General features: G+C 44.7%; 1 protein-coding gene across 1 annotated transcript in view; it reads right to left on the bottom strand.

The window, feature by feature from the left end:
• Positions 1 to 111: 111 nt before the first annotated feature.
• Positions 112 to 23,123, bottom strand: part of LOC144776444 (putative ferric-chelate reductase 1) — a 321,596-nt gene continuing 298,584 nt past the window's right edge. The window contains exons 15-17 of the mRNA XM_078659268.1: positions 13,670 to 13,804; positions 13,545 to 13,576; positions 112 to 477 (exon numbers count right to left, since the gene is read on the bottom strand). Coding sequence (XP_078515394.1) covers positions 385 to 477; positions 13,545 to 13,576; positions 13,670 to 13,804 — 260 coding nt within the window. The 3' untranslated portion in view covers positions 112 to 384. The remainder of the gene's footprint in view (positions 478 to 13,544; positions 13,577 to 13,669; positions 13,805 to 23,123) is intronic.

The following is a 23,123-nucleotide window of genomic DNA, read 5'->3' as shown; positions in this document are numbered from 1 at the left end:
TGCTTTATGAGTTTGACAGGAACCTTTTTAAAATTCTGGATATTAAATCTAGAAACATATTTTTCCTCCACTTAAATAAACTACCTCATTGTATAACCAAAGTCCCTTAGGTATCCGAGGGAAGGAAGACCTTATCACTCTTCCTAGGAAAAAGTCAAATACTCTATAGAGATAACTGTCTCTCAAAACACATTAATGTGATAAATGAATGCACAATTAAAGTAGAAGAATCTACAATGGCTGAAATGTACAAGCGCATCCTATTAATATAATAAAATCATCAGTTGTATGGCATTTCAGGACGTAGAGACATGTATTAATACAAATTAATCTAGCAACAATCCAAGTTAAATTATTAAGTTCATCAAAAGAACAACAACATTTTTATTGTGATAGCCCGATTCCAACGAGCAGTGCTGTTAAAAAGGCCAGGTTTCCAACCACAGAGATGAGAATCACAATGACTTCATGGTGTATCTGTGGAGGAAAGAAAGGTGAGATAGTCATCACACAAGTACTATTCAATCTACTCTGTCATTGTGCATGTTGAATTTACAGATAGGATAAAATTCACCCGATCCATTAGTAAAGTCAATAAGGAACATGGCCCAAAAACAACCCAGGTAATAATGACTTACTTTGAGTTTGAGTTTAAAAATATTTCTAGAGCGCGCATACACCAGGCGGTTTCTTGGCGCTATGTGATACTACTACTCGAGGGGCAGAGAAACTGAGGGACAAAGGGAAGTTAAGAAGGGAAGGCTAGGGAAAAGAGAAAGGTTTTGAAATTTTTGCGAAACAGAGGGTACTGAGAGCAGGATCTTAAATGAAAAGGGAGAGAGTTCTAAAAGGCCGGGGCCGTGGTAGAAAATTTGGAGCCTCCCCATTTTTTCCGTTTGAAGCGGGGAACAGTAAGAAGTAGATGAGTAGCAGAGCGCAATTCTCTAGACGGGGTATAGTCGTGGATAGCCGTGCTGATGAAAGATGGAGCAAGGCCGGACCGGGCTTTGAAAATGATGCAGCCAAGCTTGAATAGGGCACGTTGCTGGACAGGGAGCCAGTGTAAAGATTTGAGGAGGGGGGTGACATGTTGTGATTTGGGAAGATTGAATACCAGATGGGCCGCCTGGTTTTGGACCAATTGGAGGCGCCTCACGAGGTACGCTGGCATGCCATGATAGAGGGCATTACCATAGTCCAGGCGGGACGTCACCATGGCCAGAAGTATTAATTTGAGAGCGGATGGGGAGAAAAAACGGGAGACTTTGCGGATTGTCCGGAGGGAGAGAAAGGCAGAGGAGACGACAGCGCTAACTTGAGAATGGAGGGAGAGTTGATTATTGAGTTTGAACCCAAGGGTCTTAACAGAGGGAGCGGGAGTAGGTGGAGAACCTAAAGAAGGGGGCCAGAAAGAGGAAGACCAAGGACTGGAACAACCACCCGTCAACACCAATTCCGTTTTATCGGGATTGAGTTTCAGTGGGTTGAAGTTCATCCAGTCCTGGATAAAAGTCATGACAGACTGAACATTAGAAATTGAGCCGGGGGAGGAAGAGAGAGAAAAGATGAGCTGGAGATCATCTGCGTAATTGTAGACAGAGACCTCCAGCTGCTGTAAAGCAAAAATGAGGGGGGCAATGTAGAGGTTGAATAGCAGGGGGGACAAAGATGAACCTTGGGGGACCCCACACTGGACTGGGCGGAAGTCAGCTGAAAACTCACCCAGGCGAACTGCTTGAGTGCGGCCACTCAGAAAGGAGGATAGCCACAGCAGGGCCGTCCCTCCGATTCCCGCCGCCTCGACACGTGAAAGTAAGATGGCGTGGTCAACCGTGTCGAACGCGGCGGAGAGATAAAGAAGGACCAGGGCCTGGGGCTGACTGGTATCCATGCCCTCCCGGAGGTTGTCCAAGACAGATATTATCACTGATTCAGTGGAGTGTGCCGGGCGGAATCCCGCCTGCCTAGGAGCCAAGACGCTGTTCCTTTCCACAAATGAACTCAGAGTACTAACAACATGGCGTTCTAGTACCTTTGCCAAGAAAGGCAGGAGGGAGATCGGACGGTAGTTGGCTGGGTCAGAAGAGTCTGCACCAGGTTTTTTTAAAATAGGAACAACCACCGCCGATTTGAGTGATGGAGTGACAATGCCCTGGGATAACGAACTGTTGAGAAATGTAAGGGGCGGTGAAGGGCAGGAGGAATAGATCTGTTTCAGGATATAAGTGGGGCAGGGGTCCAGAGGGGAGCCGGACTTGACCAGCGGTAGAATAGAGAGAAGAGACTCAGTCGTAAGGAGGGGAATCGAGTCGAGACGTGCAGCGACTGGAGGACAGGAAGGGTTAGTGAAGGAGGGGGATGGAGGGGGGATCTTAGCTTTGATCGTGCTGATTTTGTTGAGGATGAAGGAGTTAAGAGAATCGCAGAGTAATTGCGAAGGGGACGGTTTAAGTGAAGCTCTATCAGAATAGGCAAGATCCTGAACGATGGAAAATATTTCTCTGGACCGATTCTCTGCAAGCTGAATTTTAGATGAAAAATAAGCCTTCTTAGTTTCCAAAATAGATTTCTTGTATTGGGCTAAGGAAGTGACATATCGTTTTTTTAAGGTAGGACAATAGTCCCGCCGCCAGAGACGTTCCGCTTGGCGGAGATTGAGTTTTTGAGTCTTCAAATCCTCGGAAAACCAGCAGTTAGCATCTTTGGGGCGCTTAGATGAAATGCGCTTAAGAGGGGCGACTGAATCACAGCCCGCCCGCAGCCAACCATTGATAGATTCCACTTGTTCAAAGGATGGCAGCCCTGAGAGATCGGGGCTGGACAAGGATAGTGTGGCGGACAGGGCCGCTGCGTCTACGCGATTCCATGATCGCGCCCAGACGTTTTTAGCGGGGGGGGGCTTAGGGGGAGAATAGAGGGATAAAGAAAAGGTAATCAGAAAGTGGTCGGACCAAGCACAGGGAGAAATGGATAATGAGTTGACCGGGCAATCTCGGTACCAAATTTGGTCGAGGATATGTCCTAACGTGTGAGTAGGGGCGTGAACTGCCGAAGTGAGGTTGAAAGAACGAAGGTAATCAGAGAACTCCTTGGAGGAGACACACTCCGCGGGGTCAGATGGCCAAAAATTGAAATCCCCAAGGACAACGATAGAGGAGTGGTTGACTGTCAAGGTGGCCATCAGATCTTGAAAGCTAGGAAGAAACGAGTGCGGGGGGGACGGGGGACGGTAAATAGGGACACACGTGAGCGGGGGGGTCAGGGAAAGTGAGCGGGCGACTAAAAAATCTGAAGAACCCAAGGAGGAAAAGGCTAAGGGTTGGAACGTGAGTTCTTTGCGGGCAATCAGGGCAACCCCTCCACCTGGCTTTCCAGAGGAGCGATCCGCTCGGAGAGCATAATAAGAAGGGGGGAGAATTGCCAGTAGTGAGGGAAGAGAGCTGTCCGAGAACCAAGTCTCAGTAAGAAATAACAGGTCGGGTTTATGGGACTCCAGTAATGTAAAGAGGTCGAGCTGATGTTTAACAGACGATCTGGTATTAAGATACATTGCAGATAGTACTTTAGGGAGCAAGCCCGTGGGAGGCGGGACCAAAGGGCGACCAGTCCGAGGCAAAGGTGAGGGATGAGTCTGGGAAAGAGCATGAGGAGCAAGAAGGCCAAGCCTGGTGATTCGGGCTAAAGTAATGCCGGCTAATGGCCACATGCCTTGGAGATCGGCCAACTGCGAGCGAGAATATTTAATGAAAGAAGCAGAGTGACCAGCCTCTAGCCTCGGTCGGTCGCGGACGGGCGCAGACGGGCTATCCTTAGGCGCGCCTTCGGCGCGCAAACGTCGCGCCCGCTGCGCTCGTCCGCTGCGCTTCCGAGGGAGGCACATCTTTATAGGAGGGGGGCGAAAGGGCGATGGGCGTGGCCTCCGAAGGGGGCGTGGCCTGTGGTCTGATTGGGGCGCTGTAGCAGCGTTCCAAGCCTGCTAAAAGCGGCGAAAATGCAGTTTTCCAGAGCGCAGTGAGTGAGGGGGTAAGTGGGTTTAAAAAGCAGATGCAACAAAGAACACACAATTTAAAATAACAAACTCCCGGCTTTTCGCCTCAGGAGTGCAGCATTACATGTGGTGACGCTCGGAGTCAGCGTCCCATTTGTAGCTGTGGGCGGTGGGCGTGGCCTCCGAAGGGGGCGTGGCCTGTGGTCTGATCGGGGCGCTGTAGCAGCGTTCCAAGCCTGCTAAAAGCGGCGAAAATGCAGTTTTCCAGAGCGCAGTGAGTGAGGGGGTAAGTGGGTTTAAAAAGCAGATGCAACAAAGAACACACAATTTAAAATAACAAACTCCCGGCTTTTCGCCTCAGGAGTGCAGCATTACATGTGGTGACGCTCGTAGTCAGCGTCCCATTTGTAGCTGTGGGCGGTGGGCATGGCCTCCGAAGGGGGCGTGGCCTGTGGTCTGATCAAGGCACTGTAGCAGCGTTCCAAGCCTGCTAAAAGCGGCGAAAATGCAGTTTTCCAGAGCGCAGTGAGTGAGGGGGTAAGTGGGTTTAAAAAGCAGATGCAACAAAGAACACACAATTTAAAATAACAAACTCCCGGCTTTTCGCCTCAGGAGTGCAGCATTACATGTCCTTTCACTTAAATGCATTGTTTTCACATGCAATTATGAGCGAGTTCTAGATACCCATAGACCATATGTACGAAGCACTAGTTATAAAATAATGATTACAATTTTCCACCAGTATTTTTGGGGGCCAGTGTGCTATTTTGGCAAACTACTTCGCTACTGATAGTTTGATTCGCAAAATACCAATTCCTAGTGGGTCCTAATTGGACCAACCTCAGGAATATTAATGAAAGAGGTCGCAAATTGTGACCCCCTATTAATCTCCGCCATCACAAGGGATTGTGACCTGCCGAGGTCAGCAGAACTCTACATCTGTGATTGTTTTTAAATAAACCATGTTTTATACACAGCCCGTTTTCCTTTAAGGAAAATAGAATGAATAAAAGAAATATGAATACAAATGTTTAAGAGTAGGCAGCAGTAGTCCTTGGGACTATTGCTCACTCTTATTTTTTTCTTCAAATTTCTCAGTTCTCGTTCTCCCTTGAGGACACCTCTCCATTTGCCAACACCTTACCACTACCTTTCAGTAGTCAGTAAAGTAGGCTTTTTGACCAAATTCAATACACACCAACACGATTCAGTATTTGGAAGGGATGTCCTAAGCACGCCCCTCCTAAATACTGAATCAGTATTTGGTCGCAAACCCAAATTGCATTTCGGCAATATGTTACCTAATCACAATTTTAGTTTCATAGATAATAAAAAAGACGTTCTGTAGTATCAAATGTTCCGATCCTAATCAGGCCGCTTGCAAATGAAACAAGCATTTACATTGCAACGGTCTCGGCATTGCAAAAGTTAGAGCTATTAGCATTGTAAATGAACGCGAGTTTAAGGTCTTGACATTGTAAATGACAAGGTCTTTTATTTATGCTTTAAAAACCAAAACATAAATAAAAGTCATTGTCATTTACAATGCCAATAGCTCCAGGCAACCAGATGACTAAATACCAACAGGGTTTCAAGTCTGTAATGAGAAAAATGCGTGAGACACTGAGCCGTGTCCAAATAGTAAATTCGAACCGATAGTCCACTGCAGCGCAAGAGCGCTTGCCCTCCTGTATAGTCTGGGTATGACACTGGAAAGTAGAAACGAGGAAGTGTAAGGTTTTACAAAGTGCGCCAGTATTATAACGCATCACACAGTAGTAAATAAAGAAAGCGAACTTGCGAGGAGTCTGGAAAATGGGCGCCATGATGTAACGGGCCACAAATCAATAGCGGAAAAATTGAAAAAGTAAACAGGAGTGTAAAATACGCTGAAGAATAGATAAACAGACTGTGATTGCCGCATAAAGAGATTTAACTGGTGAGAAAAACCGAATGGCCACTATATAATACTGATAGATAGGAACGTGCACAACGGGGACGCAAAGATGTAAAAAGCTGATGAAAAAGGCTGGTGTACAGTAGGGCTGCTGAGACGGCACAGAAAAAAAAAGCATGGCTGGTTATCAGCGCCGCGCGCCTCTCTGCAGACTCCCCCTGCATTCCACAGAGGCGCGCGACGCGATCCGGCCTGCCATGCAAGCCGTGGAGACAAGACCTGGCCGCGCGCACAACGTTATCCTATGGAAAAACGCTGCGCGCGGCCAGGTCTTGTCTCCCTTCGGCGTCTCAGACTGCTGAGACGCTGACAATAGTTCTCTGGCGAGAACGCACTTTCAGCGCGTTATAGCCGAGCCCTAAAAAGGCTTCATACATTTGGTCCTACATTTCTACTTCTTTCATTGGCAAATATTCCTTTTCTCTCAGAAATGCATTTCTTGTTTGCTTATACCCATGGGCAGCTCTTTCTTAGCCTCTGGGCCTCACTAATAGACGGCACATCTTTATCTATATTTATTCACCTATACAATCCCATCTAAACAACAATCAGGTTTTCTTGTTTGTGCTGATGGTCTGAATGAAGTGAAAATGTTGCAAGAATGCGCTTGAAAGCAAGGGCCTTATATACAAGCCCCTTGCACCAACGGTATGTCACTTTTTCCATACTAAAATTGATGCACTTTCGGCGCAAGGAGCTTGTAAATAAACCCCCAAGTAGTTTTCTTCACGCCACCTTTCATCATCTGTGGAATTGTGCGCCATTGTTTAACGCTCCTTTACACCTGGAACTCAAAGACTCAAGAATGTCTTCGAATTTTAGAACTGTGCCACATCATTTCAGGCACCACCCTCAAAAAGAGCCACAAAATTGTCTTAAAATTCAGAAATATTCAAATAAATGTGAACATGTTTTTAAAAAAACATTTACTTTTTCGGGGAAATTAACTAAAGTAAACCTAAGCCTACAGCTCGTTTTGGCACTCTTCTTCTCATCCACAGATCACAATTCTAGCACAGGTATCATAGGTCACCTTGCTTGATTCAAACAATCATTTGCATTATTTGCTGCGGTGGGGTCTCTGAAATATAAACTATGCAGGCAACTTTAAAGGCAACTTAGGAGTACATCACTTTCTACAGGCTCGAAAGAAGGTCCCGCTGCACAACCCTCATTTCTTGCAGAACTGCCAACAATGCTGAAAAACATTCGCTTTACAACAGAAAATGTGTAAAATATGCAGCTCCTAACTGAGAACCAATAAATGTCTTTAGCTAAAAAAAATTGACTAATTTTACCAGTGGTCTTAGACTCGCCTGCACAAGGTTACATCCCAAAAGTGGCTTCAATATCTCCTGAATGTCTACCACAGCACCCCTTTGAAGCATCCCGCTCTTTAAGCAGATTATGTTTAAAGTGGCAGAAGCTGCCCATGTCAACAGCAAGGACTCTAGGGGGCATATTCACAAGGAGCTATTGCCGAATTAAGGCACGGTATCGCAGCCAAAGTCGTGATAAAATTACCCCACCGTTCACAAGCTGGTGCTAACAGCCCACAGCACCAGTTTACCCGCGATAGCAGCCGCAAAAAACATTGCCACAGAGGACCCCTGCAACTATCGCTAATGAGATGCAGAGTAGGCGTTCCCGTGCACAAAGCTGCGACAACACCACACCTCAACATTCACAACGGACATACAGACAGATCGGCGATAAGAACACAAAACACGTGATAAGGCGTGTTAGCAGCAGGAAATGTACACCTGCTCTGACCTGGTGTAAAGTCGGAGGCAGCCTGCACCATAATTGGGAGCCCAGCCCAGGGCATCATCGGAAGGGCAGCAGATGCCATGCAGCAACTGGACATGCAGCCCGGACACCGAAGAGGGCCACAACACCCACCAGGCACCCCCGCCGGACCACCACAGAGGCAGAACAGACAAAGACAGCGGCCCCCCAGGAAACGCACCTGCCTCACAGGCACAACATCTGACAATGTCACTGTCCACTACAGGCTGAAAGGGACAACCATCCTACGCATCCTGGCCATCATTGCCCAACAGGCCAACGGCACCAACACAGAAGACAACCAACATCCCACCCAACACCAAGCTGCTGGCTGTGCTTCACCTGTTGGCCCCAGGCACACCTCAGCCAACACCCACCAGAGTCGACGGAGTCTCACAGCCAGCCACATCCAAGTCCCCCACACCTGTCCTAGACATTACCATCACCCTTGCACCACAGGCCACATACGTCCAACACAATGCGCAGGAACCGCTGGAAACCAAGCAAGGACCATACACCATAGCCGGATGCACACACGTGTTGGGGGCAATCCACTGCACACGTGTCCCACCTGTGCCCCCTGGTGACACAGCACACAATCAGCGCCACAGGAAGCTCACATCACAGATAAATGTGCAGGCAACATCAGAACACCATGGGACCTACACCAATGTCGCCTCCAAATACACAGCCAGTGTGCATGATCCCTTCACCCTCCGGCATTCCATCAGCAACCAGCCGTCCCAGGATGGCACAAAAGGAAATGCCCAGCCCTTTGGCAAGTTCCCAATTAACACCCCACTCACCTCAACTCCACAACAATGCAATCCACAACTCTGGCAATGCACACGTCACAAGTTCACAACCAACATGCACAACAACATGCCCACCCAGCAGACATCATAGACCAACTTAATATAGTAACCTGGGCAAGCTGTGAACATCATCAATCAACGACATGGCAACTCAGCCACTCAATAGACAAATGTGGGGAGAGGAGGCAACCAGGCATGTGTGAAGGATGCAGTAGAACAATGATTGGGAAAGTACACAATGCCAAGAGTGGCAGCAAAGTGCTGGATAGACCGCAGTATGCAGAACACAGCCATAACCACGGCGACATACACCTCTGGTGTATGGAGTGTAGTGGACAGTGGACGCACCAATGTCACCCCAGCCAGTGGGGGTCCTTGTGGAAATGTTGCCTGTTACCCCCCCATAAGCGTGAGCAGAGTGGGATGGGCCGGCGTACGCCAGGCCAGCGTAGGGATGTGAATAAAAAGCACATAGCCCTGGGCGTGGTCCTCTTCTGGAAAGCCCTATGTCTCTGCCAGGGTGGCGCTTCCCACCCAACCACTAGGCCGACGCCGTCCTCGCCAGCCGAGTTGACTGAGATCCTCTGCGCCTGCCGTACCCTGGCCCGCTGGACTACGAACCAGTCAGGCCCGACCCTACACAGCCAGGCCACACTGATAAGCAGTAGACACTGGCGTGTGTCAAGGAGGGCCCACCACGTGCCAGTGTAAGCTGCAAGCCCGAGGCCCACGACCCGGACAGCCTTTCAGACCACTGCTGTCCCCCGACGATGGCCCACATTTCTCCTTCCCCGTTGACATAGTCTACCGGTGTCCTCTGTGGCCCAGTGGGTCCTATATGTGAAACTGTGTCCTGGCACATGAAAGGCAGGGACCCCAAGACCAGGCCAGTGGCCACAGCCCCAGACTCCCTTCGATCCGTGAGGCATAGTTCCTTATGGGCATTTTGCAACACGTGGTGGCACTAACCCTGTTCAACGCCAGCCTGCGGCACGTGCTGCCACGAACCCTGTTCAATGCCAGCCGGCGACACGTGCTGCCACAAACCCTGTTCAATGCCAGCCAGCGACACGTGGGTGAGGGACCAGGACTACCCTGAGGATCAGCAGGTCTCACATCTAGCACCTAGTCGCAATTCATGAATGGCAGAGTCCACACCAGTGGTCGCACGGAGAGGACGAAAAGGAAGATGCAGCTCAGTCCACGCGAAAGCCGTGTCACAATCACGGAGGTGACTGTACATGTGGTGCCACTGAACCTGAACTACACAGGCCGGTGGGCCCACCAACCTATGCCAGCGACACTCGGTGAATAGCCCGTGCTGACCGCTGCCTCCGACCTACACTGCTCTCGGCCTAGGCTGCGCTCGAGTAGGTCACAGAATTGGAACTGAACATTGAGCATGCAAAGGCAGATTACACATAATTGAACGCAAGGAGAGCCGTAAGAGGTTGACGCCTTGCATCTTGGCGGAGAAAAAAGGATCATTGCTACGGAGGTGTTCATACACTACCGACAACTCCCCTGGTGTCACTCACGCTGTGCATTGCGAGCCAACGGCACGTGGCTGTGGGCCACTGCTGACCACTGCCTTGGGCCTACACTGCGGTTCAGTAGGTCACAGAGTCATGATGATTCAGCAATGGTGGAGTTCATTTCAGTGTACCGGCATCATTGCAGACTGCATCCCCACTCAGCCCCGGTGACACTAAGTCTGTTCCCCAACATTCATGGACACTCACTGGTCGAACTTTGGTGGCGTCGGAGTCTATGGACTAGGGGGCAATTTTCATCCTCATGTAGCTGATATCGAATTGGTAATGGCAACGAGGCTGTCGCATTCCACTTCTCCATTTGCTGCTTCTGGACAAAATCAAATCTTTCGGTGTCTTGCCCTGGAGGATACCTTCCACTGTCTCCCGAAACTCTCTGCAACATACACCTCGGACATTGATGGTGACCCACTCAGGTCGCATGGCCCATCTGACTGCACCGCAAGTCACCGTCCAGTGGCTGGGTGCCTTTGCCGGCCGCAGTAAGTCCGGGGCCACTAACTCTGTGCTGGTCAAGTCCGGGACCTCTTCTCCAGAGACATTGGATGGGCCCTGAAGTGTAGGCCTTGGGGTCATCAACGTCATTTCTCTGCGGCCTTGCGCTGTGCGCACACTCCAGGCCGAATGCGTCCCACCAGGGCTCACACACCAAAGCCAAACAGACCCGGACGACACATCACCGCAAGAGGCACACACCACCACCGCAAGGACCACCTCCAACCGCCATCTACCAGAGTTGCTCAGGCCGGTCGTGAATGCCATCATCGGCATAATGCCCTGCTCAGAAATCCAGGTGCCAGTGACTCAGTGCACGACAGGCCATTGTTCGTTGCTGATGTGTTTTGTGCTGTGGAGCGGTTGCGCAGGTATGTCACCTCAAACAGTGTGGGGGCCCTGAGACGTTGATGGGGAAGGTGATGCAGGTCTAACACACCCCACTGCATCTGCATCAGGAATGTATCGAAGGGACACAATCCAAGACTTTTTCTTCACATGAGCCGCTCATCTGTAGTGTCCAAAGCCCAGTGCACAGGCAACTCTGTTTGCATGTTGGCTGTCCTCTGGACTTTCTCCTGCTCACTCCACGGTGCTCAGCAGTGAACTCTGTATTGCATGTGTTTTCTGTTTCCGTTGCACTGGTGTCCAATGTTCAAGTGGTTGCCAGCACCAGACAATCCGTGCGGAATGGCTTACACTCACCCTACATTTCCAGCACAGGCGTCACTGTGCATGTTGCCCTGCCAATAAAGGGGCCGGGCGCATGTGCCCCTAGTCAGTTCAACATGATATCTGCGTGTGTCCCTGTGGTCTTGTAGTATGCATGTGGGCCCTGGGCCCTACGACATTAGATTGTGCTGTGACATTGGATGTAGACATGTCACTGCAGGCAGCGGTTTGGAGCTTGGACTTACAGCTTGCAGTGTCAGCTCTGTGCATTGTTCCATGTTGTCAATGTGGGTGTGCTGTTTGTGCTATGTGTGTGTGCAACAGTGTGCCAAGGGGATCTGGGACATGATCATGGGTGTTTGTGGGTGTGCAGTGTGCTTTGCCTTGTTGTTCATGTATGCCATTGTGCCCATCTCCCCCGTCCCCTCAGTCCCTGTTAGTTGCACTCCCTTGTGATGTTTTGTCAGGTCCTCTCGAGCTGTGTCCATACTCCCTGCTCCTTGCACCGTCTCCACACTGATGACTGTGGACTGGGTTTCCTCCAGCTCCTCCGGTGGCGCTGGACTGCCACATCCTGTTGCCGATGCTGCCTTCCTGTTGGCAGCAGGTTTGTGCCTGGTTTAGGTAGTCACGTCACGCCATCACCTATTGGCCTCCTAGATTGGCCTCCTCTGCACTTCGTCTGAAATCCAGGTGGTCTGCTAGTGGGTCAGTTGCTGGTAGTGTTCTGTCACCTCAGCGACGCTAGTCTTGTTTTCCTGCGGTCTGCACCCTGTCTTCCTCTGCCTTTTCTCCTTGGCCTTCCCCAACCCTGTTGTTCCTTGCTGGTGTTCGGTGGGGGTTGTGGGGTTCGAGTTGGCCTCTGGGCTGGGTCAGGGTGCATCCATGTTGCTGCGTGCTTTGGCTTGTTTCTGGTGTATTTTTTCTGTGGTTTTTATGGTGCATTGTCCCACCAGACGTGTGGTATTTGCAGGCCTGTGGCTGGTTTTCGCTTCTTTTTGTACCGCGTTTGGCCTCATCGCATTTTTTTGGCGTTCGCGTATCGCATTTTAGTGGCGTGGCATTGATTTTCATGCAGACATTTGCCACGTTATCTGCTGTCTATCGCATGCTATCACTGCGTTGTGAATTCCACGTTGACACGGAGATATTTTCCCGCGATATGCTGCATTGTTCAAAGCTGCGTTACGCTACTCTTGCGGTAGTTATCACACCTTCTTGTGAATATACCCCTAGGTGTACTTTAGACCCATGGTTATCTTTAACACATTCCATCCCAACCAATACCAAAACTCATTTCAGTTTCTAAAGCCTTGGGCTGCGTGAGGAAAGCTATTCTGCTTCCTACAGTCAATAAACCAGCAGCATGACCTCCTGGAGGGGCTGGTCTAAGCAACACCAGTTCTGCCAAGTTTTACCTCGATTTCAACATCACTTTCTGTGACAAAGGCATAAAATGTCTCTGAGATAAAATATTGGAATAACACTTTCATAGCGGCTGTCCTCACAACGTATACAAATCATGTTGCAAACCATAGGGTTAATCACTATTATAAAGAGGCCATAATTTAATTTAGAAAAAGGCCATATAGATTCTGGGTTTTCAATGGGGTTTTTTTGCAGCTGGAATCTGTAGCAGTCGTATGAAAAGCAGAGGTTCAACTTTTAAATCTGGAATAGGATATACTCAAAGATCGTAAGGTTGTCTACTGGATGCTGATGTGCAAAATAAAGGCAGAATTGATACTTTGATATAACTATGGCAATACAGAGCTTGTCACTTATTCTAATACTTTATATGAAGCAGTTTATTTATGTCACCTTCTAAACTGGCTGACGGACTGAATGTGTCATAACCAGTAGATAGATTTCTGATTTCTTGCAATGAACCCCAGGAGTTCATAAAGTAAATGTACCTCCTTAAGTGCCTCCTTATGAACACATGAAAATGAATTTGCAGAAAGTGTTCATAAGAAAGAGATGCTGTAAAGCTACTTGTCTCTTTGTTAAAGAAACAATTGCAATTCTGCATAAAGACCTGCCTGTTTCGTTGTCTACTGCCTCTTGCTGCAGGCATTAGGGCACCACATCTCAAATGATTGATGTTTCAACAATAGAGTAGCTATGCAATTGTCTTATTGCATGTGAGTAGTAAGGTTACAACGCGGATGTATTAAGAACATCAGATACAGATTTTACTCAGTTAGTGAAGACCTCCATTTATCATAAGATAATATTCACAGATACACAACACAGATAAGGAGAGTATACCTCACCTTTTTTTCTGATGCTGCACCCGTGACTGAATCTGAAATATAAACAAAAATAGAAAGTTAGATATTCTGGTTTGAACCTTTTGGAAAACACAGATATAACATTGTTTATCATTGGATAAAGTCACCTTTTTGTTTGATGTAACGGTTTTCAAGAATAAAGGCTGTCAGCACCTCCCATCCAACAAATCCTCCCATGACCTTTACTAGCCATAGGTTTGAACTTTTGTCAATCAACTGCAGTCCGAGGAAATTGGTAGCAACTGGAAGATTAAAAAAGACAGGTTAAGGCCTATGTGTTCATATAATAAGGCTCAATCCTACTAGGATTAGGATCCCCTGCTGCACATTAGACTAAACTCAAATATAACACTCCCGTGCAGTGTATGAGTTTAAATCAATTTCCAGGGACAAATGTGTGAAAAATGTAATAACTATAATTTAATTTTTAGAGTGTGCCCAATTCTTTAAACAGAGCATTACTTTTGGTCATAGTGATTCCAGTCATAGGAACAAGTACAGATACACAGTAAATAGCACCAACAAAGGCTGTTAATGACAGCCCCCAGTCTGAACTCCCTTTATCAGGTGCACATCACTGTATAACCACATCAATTTACATAGGACACAACATGGAAACATAATTGAGACTTTCTCTTGGAGCGTTTGGAAACTTAGGCCAGATGCCAACTAATTCGAAGTCCATAATCCATGCTGATACTAGTGCTGGGTGCTTATTGCTGGTATTACTGTATCAGTTCGAGTGAAGGGCATTTGCTTTAAATACCAGTGAAAATGCCATTTTGCTGCAGTACGTGGCACTGGTAGGAATGGCTTTACTATTAAGAATGCATTTCTAGTAAACAAACCCTTTTTAGCATTATTAGGATAATCACAGACTCTCAGAATATTTTTCACAGAGGCTTCATATTCCTTGAGTCATTAAAAACACACAGCTTTGGAAACTGTTGAAAAGCAGGATATTCCATGCAAGTATTCAGAGTTTTATTTCTTTTAGAAATAGTAAAGTATACTCCCAAAGGAGTAAACTACCTAGTCTAAAAAGCCAAACCTCAGGCATCAGAAATGCGTTTAAATGAAATGAGACATAACAACAGCATTAAATTGGCAGACAAACCTTTAAGAGATAAACTCACAAAAAAAGGCCAGGTTCTGAACATATTCAAAACAACAGTAACATTCAATAAAAAAGTGTACTTAGGGGATGGTGGAATACTTAGCCTTATTCCTCGGAGTAGTTTGAGAATGAGGTGATGTTCTCCTTCAGGCTCACCTGAAATATAGTTATGTTGTAATTGAAATTGCAGACCTATGGATATTGAAAATTTGTTTAAGATGTACCTGAAGCTGCCAAGTCACCAGGGTAATTAGCTATGGTAGCGACATCAGCTGAAAAGGGATCTAAATGTGATCCCATACAACAGCGAGCCTGAGAGCTCAAGCTGACTTGTAGTACTCTGGATGTGCCCGGAGCCCAAGCCTTTGAAAGGAAATTGATAGTGTCTAACAAAAGACCTGGGACACTACAGCCTGGCCTGATATCTTCAATGCCATCAGTTGTAGTTGACCTGGAGCAACCAGGTTGTGAACCTCCCCTTTGGGATTGAGCAGGAGATCCTGACACGAGGGTAAGAGAAGTGGAATTGTCATTGACATTTGTAGGAGATTCGGACACCAGATTTGAGAGGTCCAAAAAGTAGGTATTATGTTTAGCGAGGTCCCTTCACTGTGTGTTTTGGATCAACAAGAGATTATGAGGAAAGATGAAATGCATATGGAAGGCCTTAGTTTCCCAACTGGAGAAACAAGTCTGATGCCAAGGCCTACAAATGTGATCTCCAATTGAGGAAGTTAAGCATTGAGTCTGGAAGCGAACAGATCAAATGAAAAAGGACCCCATAGTGTCTTAAGTTTCTAAAAAAAAGGGGGACATGTAGTTGCCAATCACTGTAATATCCCAGGTGATGAGAGAACCAATCTGCCTGTCTGTTGAGAAAACAACCAAAGATTCTGCTCTTCCCTTGATGTGACGAAGGAGACAATACTCCCAGAACTGTTTCACAAGATTTTCTCGAATAAGGGAGTGGGTACTTCACAGATGGTTGATGGATCTTATCACTATAAGGTTATCCATCCTGGGGGCAGAACACTGAACTCCATTTTTGTGACACATTGGATGGCGAAGGATCCTGCGTGGTGCTCTAAATAGGTGACATGCATTGAAAACTCCTTCCTCGATCATGCACCTCCAGTCGAGATCTGGCCGTAGTGAACGTCCCAACCTGACGAATTTGGGTTGTATTCTAAAAGAAGATCTGGTGTTGTACTTAATATTGGTGTCTTAATCTTAATCATCATGATCTGCATTTGATAGACCACTTCGGAGATAATGTATCTTTAAACTTTGTAATACTCAACAATGCAATAGGCCTGGGAATATTCCCTGAATGGACAAAGCAAGGAGGCCAACTATCAGTGCCAATTGGAATAGGGATATTGTAGAAGAATATAAGAGGCAAAAAAATCATTTGTTATTGGTAACGGTTTGGCTTGAAGCTGCTGGAGAATGGTTTATACTGACTTTACTAGGAACGCCAAAACTCCAACATCTAGACAAGAGATAGAAGAGATCTTTTTTGGTTTATAATAAAACCCAAACTTTCCAGTCGATGAGAAAAGAGGGAGTCATTGTTCTGGGACATTAAAAGAATATCGCCTAAATGAACAAGTAGATAGTTGCCTTGTGATCAGGGATGTGTGATAACTGGTTTCAGTAACTTGGTAGAACACCACGGAGGAAAGGAAAACCAAGGGGAAGAGTAGTGAATTTGTAAAAACATGCTCCTCATTGGAATTGATGCTATTTTTTCTGTGGAGGAAAAATTGGATTTAAACGATCCTTCAGAGCAAAGTGAACCATCCAGTCCAACAGCTGAACACCATGCAGAGAAGAAGAATAGTTTCCATAATTTTTGTATTTCCAAAAAGGAGCAGCTAAGGGAATACATATAGAAATTGACTTGGCCACTTTAATAAATCATTCAAAACAACCCATTATCAAACATCAATGATTGGGCCAACCATAGAATAGGTATAAAACATCAGAAATAAAGACATTGACTGATCATAAAATTAGTTCATCACAGGAATAGTACCAAGGTAACAACATTGCAAAAAAGCAGGAATACAAGTTGTACCCTAAAGTGACACCCTAAGAATAAATGTTTTAAGCAGACCAAAGCCATGTTCTTTTTCTTATCTCACCCACTCAGTTATAGGAATTGACAGTGCAAGACAAACCCTGACAAAGCAGTCAATAGTCTCCAAGACTAGATTGGGCATACTCCTGATAGAGTGGTGGTACCTGCCCTATCCTCCAGTAACTGGCCTCTCTACAGCACTCATTTTAATTACCGACAACGTCAGGCCCTACCATCAGCCAGTCACTGAACCCCAGATTGTCTGCTACCCAATCTGTCATTGGCAACCAAGTCTTCCACCCACGCCTCCTAGCACCCTTCCTTTACAGTTGTAAAAGAGCTTTCTCTAAATTGTACATTCTTAATAAGTGAGCAAGCCATTGTTGGAATACAACTGCTCTAAATCCTCTGAGAAACCATGATCAATGCCAAACAGCATCATTGCTGGACTGATTTCAATCTATGTCACACACAGCTTCCTTCAAAAGACCTCAATCCCTTCTATGAGTTCCTGCAATTTCCCACATTAAAAAACATATAAACCATATCTGCAGGCCCCAACCAACAGCGGGTGAACCTATTATCGGCTCTCTTACCCCAACTGAAGGATTTGTCAAGTGCATAACACAGATTACACAAAGTTTTATAGTGTTGGGTTCTCATGGCTAGCAGTAACGAGCAATGTTATTTCAACTTCAATTGAGGCCTGCAGATCTATACCCCATTTCCCCAACTTCTCTTCCCATCTTGTCTCTTGAGATTCTAAATCATCTAGTACCATATCATTCAATGATGTATAAATCTGGTCAATCCTAATACATGGTTGCTGAATTATATTCAACAGGGGAATTATTTCAACCAATATAGGTTCTTCCCATAGCTTATTCCTGAATTGCCTGATCTGTAGATATGTAAAGAACATCTTTGCTCTCAACCCAATATTCTGCTGTAGATCAGCAAACTAACACAGTTGTCCTTGAGAGAAGAGGTTGCCCAGATTGTTCCCATTGCTTACAAACTCCATCAGGAAATGTTTCAGGGAAGATGGTAGATTGCCAAAATGGAGTATACCAAAAAGTTCCATCTTGAGGTGTCTGCAAAGAACAAATTGTTTAAAAAAATCTAAGATTTATGTCAGGGTGAACTTTTGTATTCTTTTTTTTTACTAAAAAATGTACTAAAATAAATGTTGCTTAAAAACCTGTGGAGGGAAAGGAGTTGGACTGGTTTCTTGTTCTCGTAATGTGCCTTATACTTTCTGATCTCTGAGAAGAGATTTGAGTGTTAAAAACTGGTTCCTTTTTTTATTATTTTTTTTTTAAAGAGGATTTGCAAAATCAAGTTTCATAAATATATCATACGTATATACCCTTTAACATCCAATTATACAGGAGCTTATTTCATCATTTTACATATATATGCATTAAATCAAATGAAAAGAACAAAAATACATAAAAATTTGCAGACAGGTGGCATCTAAAAAAAAAAATATATAGTTCTGAAGATTACATTTATACAAAAAAACATTATTGCAGGTCTAACTTTCCGGTAGTCCTACTATAACCTGTTTCCTTTACATACCGGCTTTTCTGATAATCCATTTTTCCAGAGGAGCCCAGATTTCTCTTCCTCTCTTACGAACCCCCTGGCTTTTACATTTATATAGCGATTTCTCAAGGTGATATATAGCCAATAAGCGACCTATCCAAGCTTGAAACCGCGGAGGATCTGAGTCTTTCCAGTGAGTAGAAATAAGGAGTCTCATTACAGCTATCGCAATAAAAACAAACTTGCTCCTACGGTAACCGCATTGTATATTCTCATCACATCCCAATAACATTAAAGTTACGGATATTTTAATAGGGTACTCTACAGCTGCTGTCAAGAAAATGTCTATTTGTTTAATTAGTGAATTTAATTGCTTGCAGCTGTAGAACATATGAATTGTATCTAATGGTCCTTGTTTGCATCTAGGACACTTATCGTCCTCTCTTTTCCCTCAGCGATACGAAATGTCAGGGTCATAACAGAGTTCATATACTGTGTAATAATGCTGAGCTTTCAAGTTTGCTACGAGAAAAATCTCACTAGACAGATTCAGAGAGCGATATACATCAGTATCGCGATCCCCAATTTTCATAGCCCATTTAGCTTCTACAGCCTCCAGGTCGTCTGGGAGTGTGTCCATTAATATTTAATATATATTCTTAATTCTAGTCTGGGGCTGAGAAATAGTTTCAATAAAGGATATCTTATGCAGAGAAAATCACTTCTCCTTTATTTTGTTCAGATAGCTTGTGATCTGTCTATATTTAAACAGTGAGCCATTAGATATGCCATATTTTTTCTGGAGCTCTGAAAATAGCAATCTTTGTTCAGCCAAATATAAATCACCCACCGTCAGAATTCCCTTTTCCTCCCACTGTCTAGCCAATATGTCATACATTGGTAAAGGAAAAAGGGAAGATCGCCACAATGGAGTATATCTGTTATATACTGGTATATTAACTATGGTCTTCATCCTTTTCCAAATTTTCCAAATTGCTAGCATTATCTTAAATGTGTTTTTTTTATAATAGCTTGGCTCAATTTGCCTAAGAAGTATCCCCTGAGCATTATTTCCTACGGCTAACTCGTATATTGAAGGTAGATCACCAGCTACGATATACTGTCTGCCTCCTGTACCTAGAAAGATTACAAAAGCCATTTGCTGTAAAAAGCATGAATAGTAATAGTATCTAATATTCGGAGCGGACCATCCTCCTTGCTCCTGTGGCAATGTTAAGAACTTAAAAGATCGCCGGATTTTAGAGTATTTGCAGGCAAAGCTGCTGAAGATACTGTCTATTTTCTTTAAAAACTGTTCTTCAATAGCAACTGGTACAGATCTAAACAGGTATAAGATTTTTCGGAAACATAACCATTTTTAAAATATTACAGCGTCCTATAAGTGACAAATGAAGTCTATTTATCCGACAAAGATCTGTGCTAATCTTTTTAAGTACTGGTGACATGTTTATGTTCCAGATGGCATCTATGTCCATGGTGATCGTAATACCTAAATAGGTTACTTCGGCTGATCTTCGAGGATCACTACACCCAGTGTTGATGTTAAATAAAATCTGACTTTTCCCTGTATTTAGCAGGTACCCTGATTTTCGGCCATATTCCTCGGCTAGTTTCTGAATTTGCACAATTGCTTTTTCTAAGGTCTGCTGTTACTATAGCCAAGTCATCAGTGTAGGCCAATATTTTGTCTCATGGCCATTACATTGCACTGGTGTGATAGTCTGATCTTGGAGAATTTGCTCTATAAAGATGTCAATATACAGAGCAAACAATATTGGGGAACAAGGGCACCCCTGTCTCGTCCCCCTTGCAATCCCTATAAAGGCTAATTCCTCCCCCATAATATTCAATCTGGCATATGGCCGGTGATACATTGCTTGTATAGCTGTTAAAATACCAGGTCCGAAGCCCCTTTGTACCATAGTTGCCCATAGGTACTGCCAAGCCACGCGATCAAACGCTTTCTCCGCGTCCAGTAGGATCATAGCCATCTTCTCACCAGTTGCCTCAGTAACATCTAATAGAGCTATCGCACGTCTAATATGATCTGTTGTACCTCTCGTTGGTATAAAACCGTGCTGCCATGGTGAGACAAGATGAGCAATGATCCTCCATAACCGGGTAGCTAACATTTTTGAGTATAGTTTTGTGTCTACGTTCGTAAGAGATATAGGTCTATATGAGGCAGGGTTATTGGCGGGCTTCCCTTTTTTTTTAGGAATACCACTATGTCTAGTCTTTGCCAGGACTCAGGCGGGGTCCCATTATATTGCACCCCCAAAATGGAGTATACCAAATAGTTCCATCTTGAAGGGTCTGCAAAAAATACAATTGTTTAAAAAAAACTAAGATTTATGTCAGGGTGAACTTTTGTATTCTTTTTCTTTACTAAACAATTTACTAAAATAAATGTTGCTTAAAAACCTGTGGAGGGAGAGGAGTTGGACTGGTTTCTTGTTCTCGTAATGTGCCTTATACTTTCTATCAATGAGAAGAGATTTGAGTGTTAAAAACTGGTTCCTGTGAGGAAAATAGACATGGCACAGAGGAGAGAAAAATTCTATGTGAAACCCTTTGGACAGTCTGTAATATCTGAAGTGTTAACTTGGCCTTGTCGATGGAACTAAGAGTGTTAACATAGCTGGAAATGTCCTTAATAAAAGAGTCAATAAATAATAGACCATAAGTCTTGGTGCCTTCTTCCGTGGAGGCCAACTCACTCAATTTTGGATCCAAGTTTTTCAAAAAACCCTTTTGGCATTCCAGATATATAACAGAATTGATATTACTTAAAAAAGATACAACATGTTGTATCCAGTTGGAGAGATGCCTATGATCAATGGAAGCACTGATTTCTTTAGCTTGTTATTGTAGTTTGAACGTTTTTGTGACAGGACCGATGGCATCAAGTAGTTTATCCTGACAGGCAGGCTGTGCTCTGTTTATGTCTTTTTTAGGATTCTTATTCTATTTGAAAAGGAAGATAAGGAGTTTGGGTCAATTGAGGGAGTAACAGGTACTTTGTTTACATGAGAGGCTTGGGACATTCTGATTTAATTTTATTGCGAACAATCTTGTCAAGGGCTTGTCTAATTGTGTACTTAACATATTTCTGCTGCACAAGAGGAATTGTTGACCAGTCAGTGAAAAGTGGATGATAAAATAAGAGGGTCAAATAAGGGTTTCCCCTGATTCCTCCAGAATCTCATAACACGAGGTATCATCTCCTCTGTCAGATGATTTCGACATTCTCTTAAGCTTATGTTGGGACGGAGGGAACATAGTTGAGATGCACTGGTCATGATCATCTATATCCGTATCTGGAGTACATAGAATGGCTCTGAATCTTCATCATCAGTAAACTGGTCGTCTTTAACCGTATGTTTATGTTTTCATTTACACTTGTCTACCTCTTGCAGTGAGGGTCGTGGAACAGATGTGTCTCCCACACTTACTGAGATAAACTGTGCCCAACCATTGTATGGGCAATGTCAGCAATCTTGTTGACAGGCTGAGCTGCTTTAGTCACAATGGCCCTAGAGAAAAAGAAAAGTGCCTTAGGAACAGACTTCGTTATAGGATTTGTGGGAAAATAAACCTTGTAGATCTTAGGGCTTTTATGATGCACAGTCGACATATGACTGATACTTCCAAGAGGAAGGGTCTGGGTCAGAATTGCCTCATCAACACTTTTTCCAATGTCCTGGACAACAGAATGCATGGACGAATTGGCAGCTGTGGAGATAGAGGGGTTTATAAATTGTTTTCAAACCTGCTCATTAATGTCCATTTCCAACTTTGCCATCTAGTTATTCAATTTGGAATTATAATTGCAATAAAAATGTTGCCTGCATGTGGTAGCAGAGAATGTGAAAACCAACAGGGGAAACTACTCCCTAGAGGAAATAGCACTTTTCCAGTTCTTATAGGTAGGGTGGGCTTAAGGGTGAACAAGTATTTGTAATGCAATAGGTCTCACATTTGTGAGAGTTAGAGCTGTTTGCATTGTAAATGACTATGGGGCATATTATCAAGGGATTTATCTCCGCTTTTTTGGCTTTAAAAGCCAAGAAAGCAGAGATAAAATTATCTCCCTATCAGCAACAGGGTGCTAACACGCAAATTCGCATGTTAGCACCCTTTTTCTCTACGCTTCCCCTTGCATCTCTAATGAGATGCAAAGGGGGCGTTCCAGAGAAAAATAATAGGAGAAATGTTGTTAAGCGACATTTCTCCTATTATCAAGGATTTCGCTAACCCTGTTAGTGATTAAAAAAAGCAGCGCTAACCGCGGTTAGTACTGCTTTTTTTACACCTGGTATTTTCCTGACTTAGCCATGATATCCTATGGAAGGTGGATATCATGGCTAAGTTTGTGAGCCCCTATCATCAAGCTAAGGCCAAACTTCGAGAGATTATCGTTGGTTTTCCAGCGTTAATCTCCTATTTGGCAGTTAGCGCGAGGATTTTGATCACTTCTGAGATAAACCTTGCTAATAGCAAGTTATCTCTGCAATAATTTCCGGCGATGCTTAGCGTTAAAAAAATTGTTGCTAAGCCCCGTTAGCGATAAATATCGCTTATCGTTGGTAATATGCCCCTATGTTTTTATGTGTTTTGGTTTAGAGTGGAATTATGTGGGTTGAATTTGAATTGTTAATTGTTGAATTGTGTGGGGTGGAATTGTGTGGAGTTTAGTTTATTTGTGTAGTAGAATTATGTGACATGGTGAATAGACAGGTGTGAGAGCTGCAAAGAATAGATAGAAAGGAAGATAGAGAGGGATAAGTAG

Source organism: Lissotriton helveticus, chromosome 1_1, assembly GCF_964261635.1.
Source record: "Lissotriton helveticus chromosome 1_1, aLisHel1.1, whole genome shotgun sequence".
NCBI lineage: Eukaryota > Metazoa > Chordata > Amphibia > Caudata > Salamandridae > Lissotriton > Lissotriton helveticus.
This window is presented reverse-complemented; position numbering and strand designations above follow the sequence as displayed.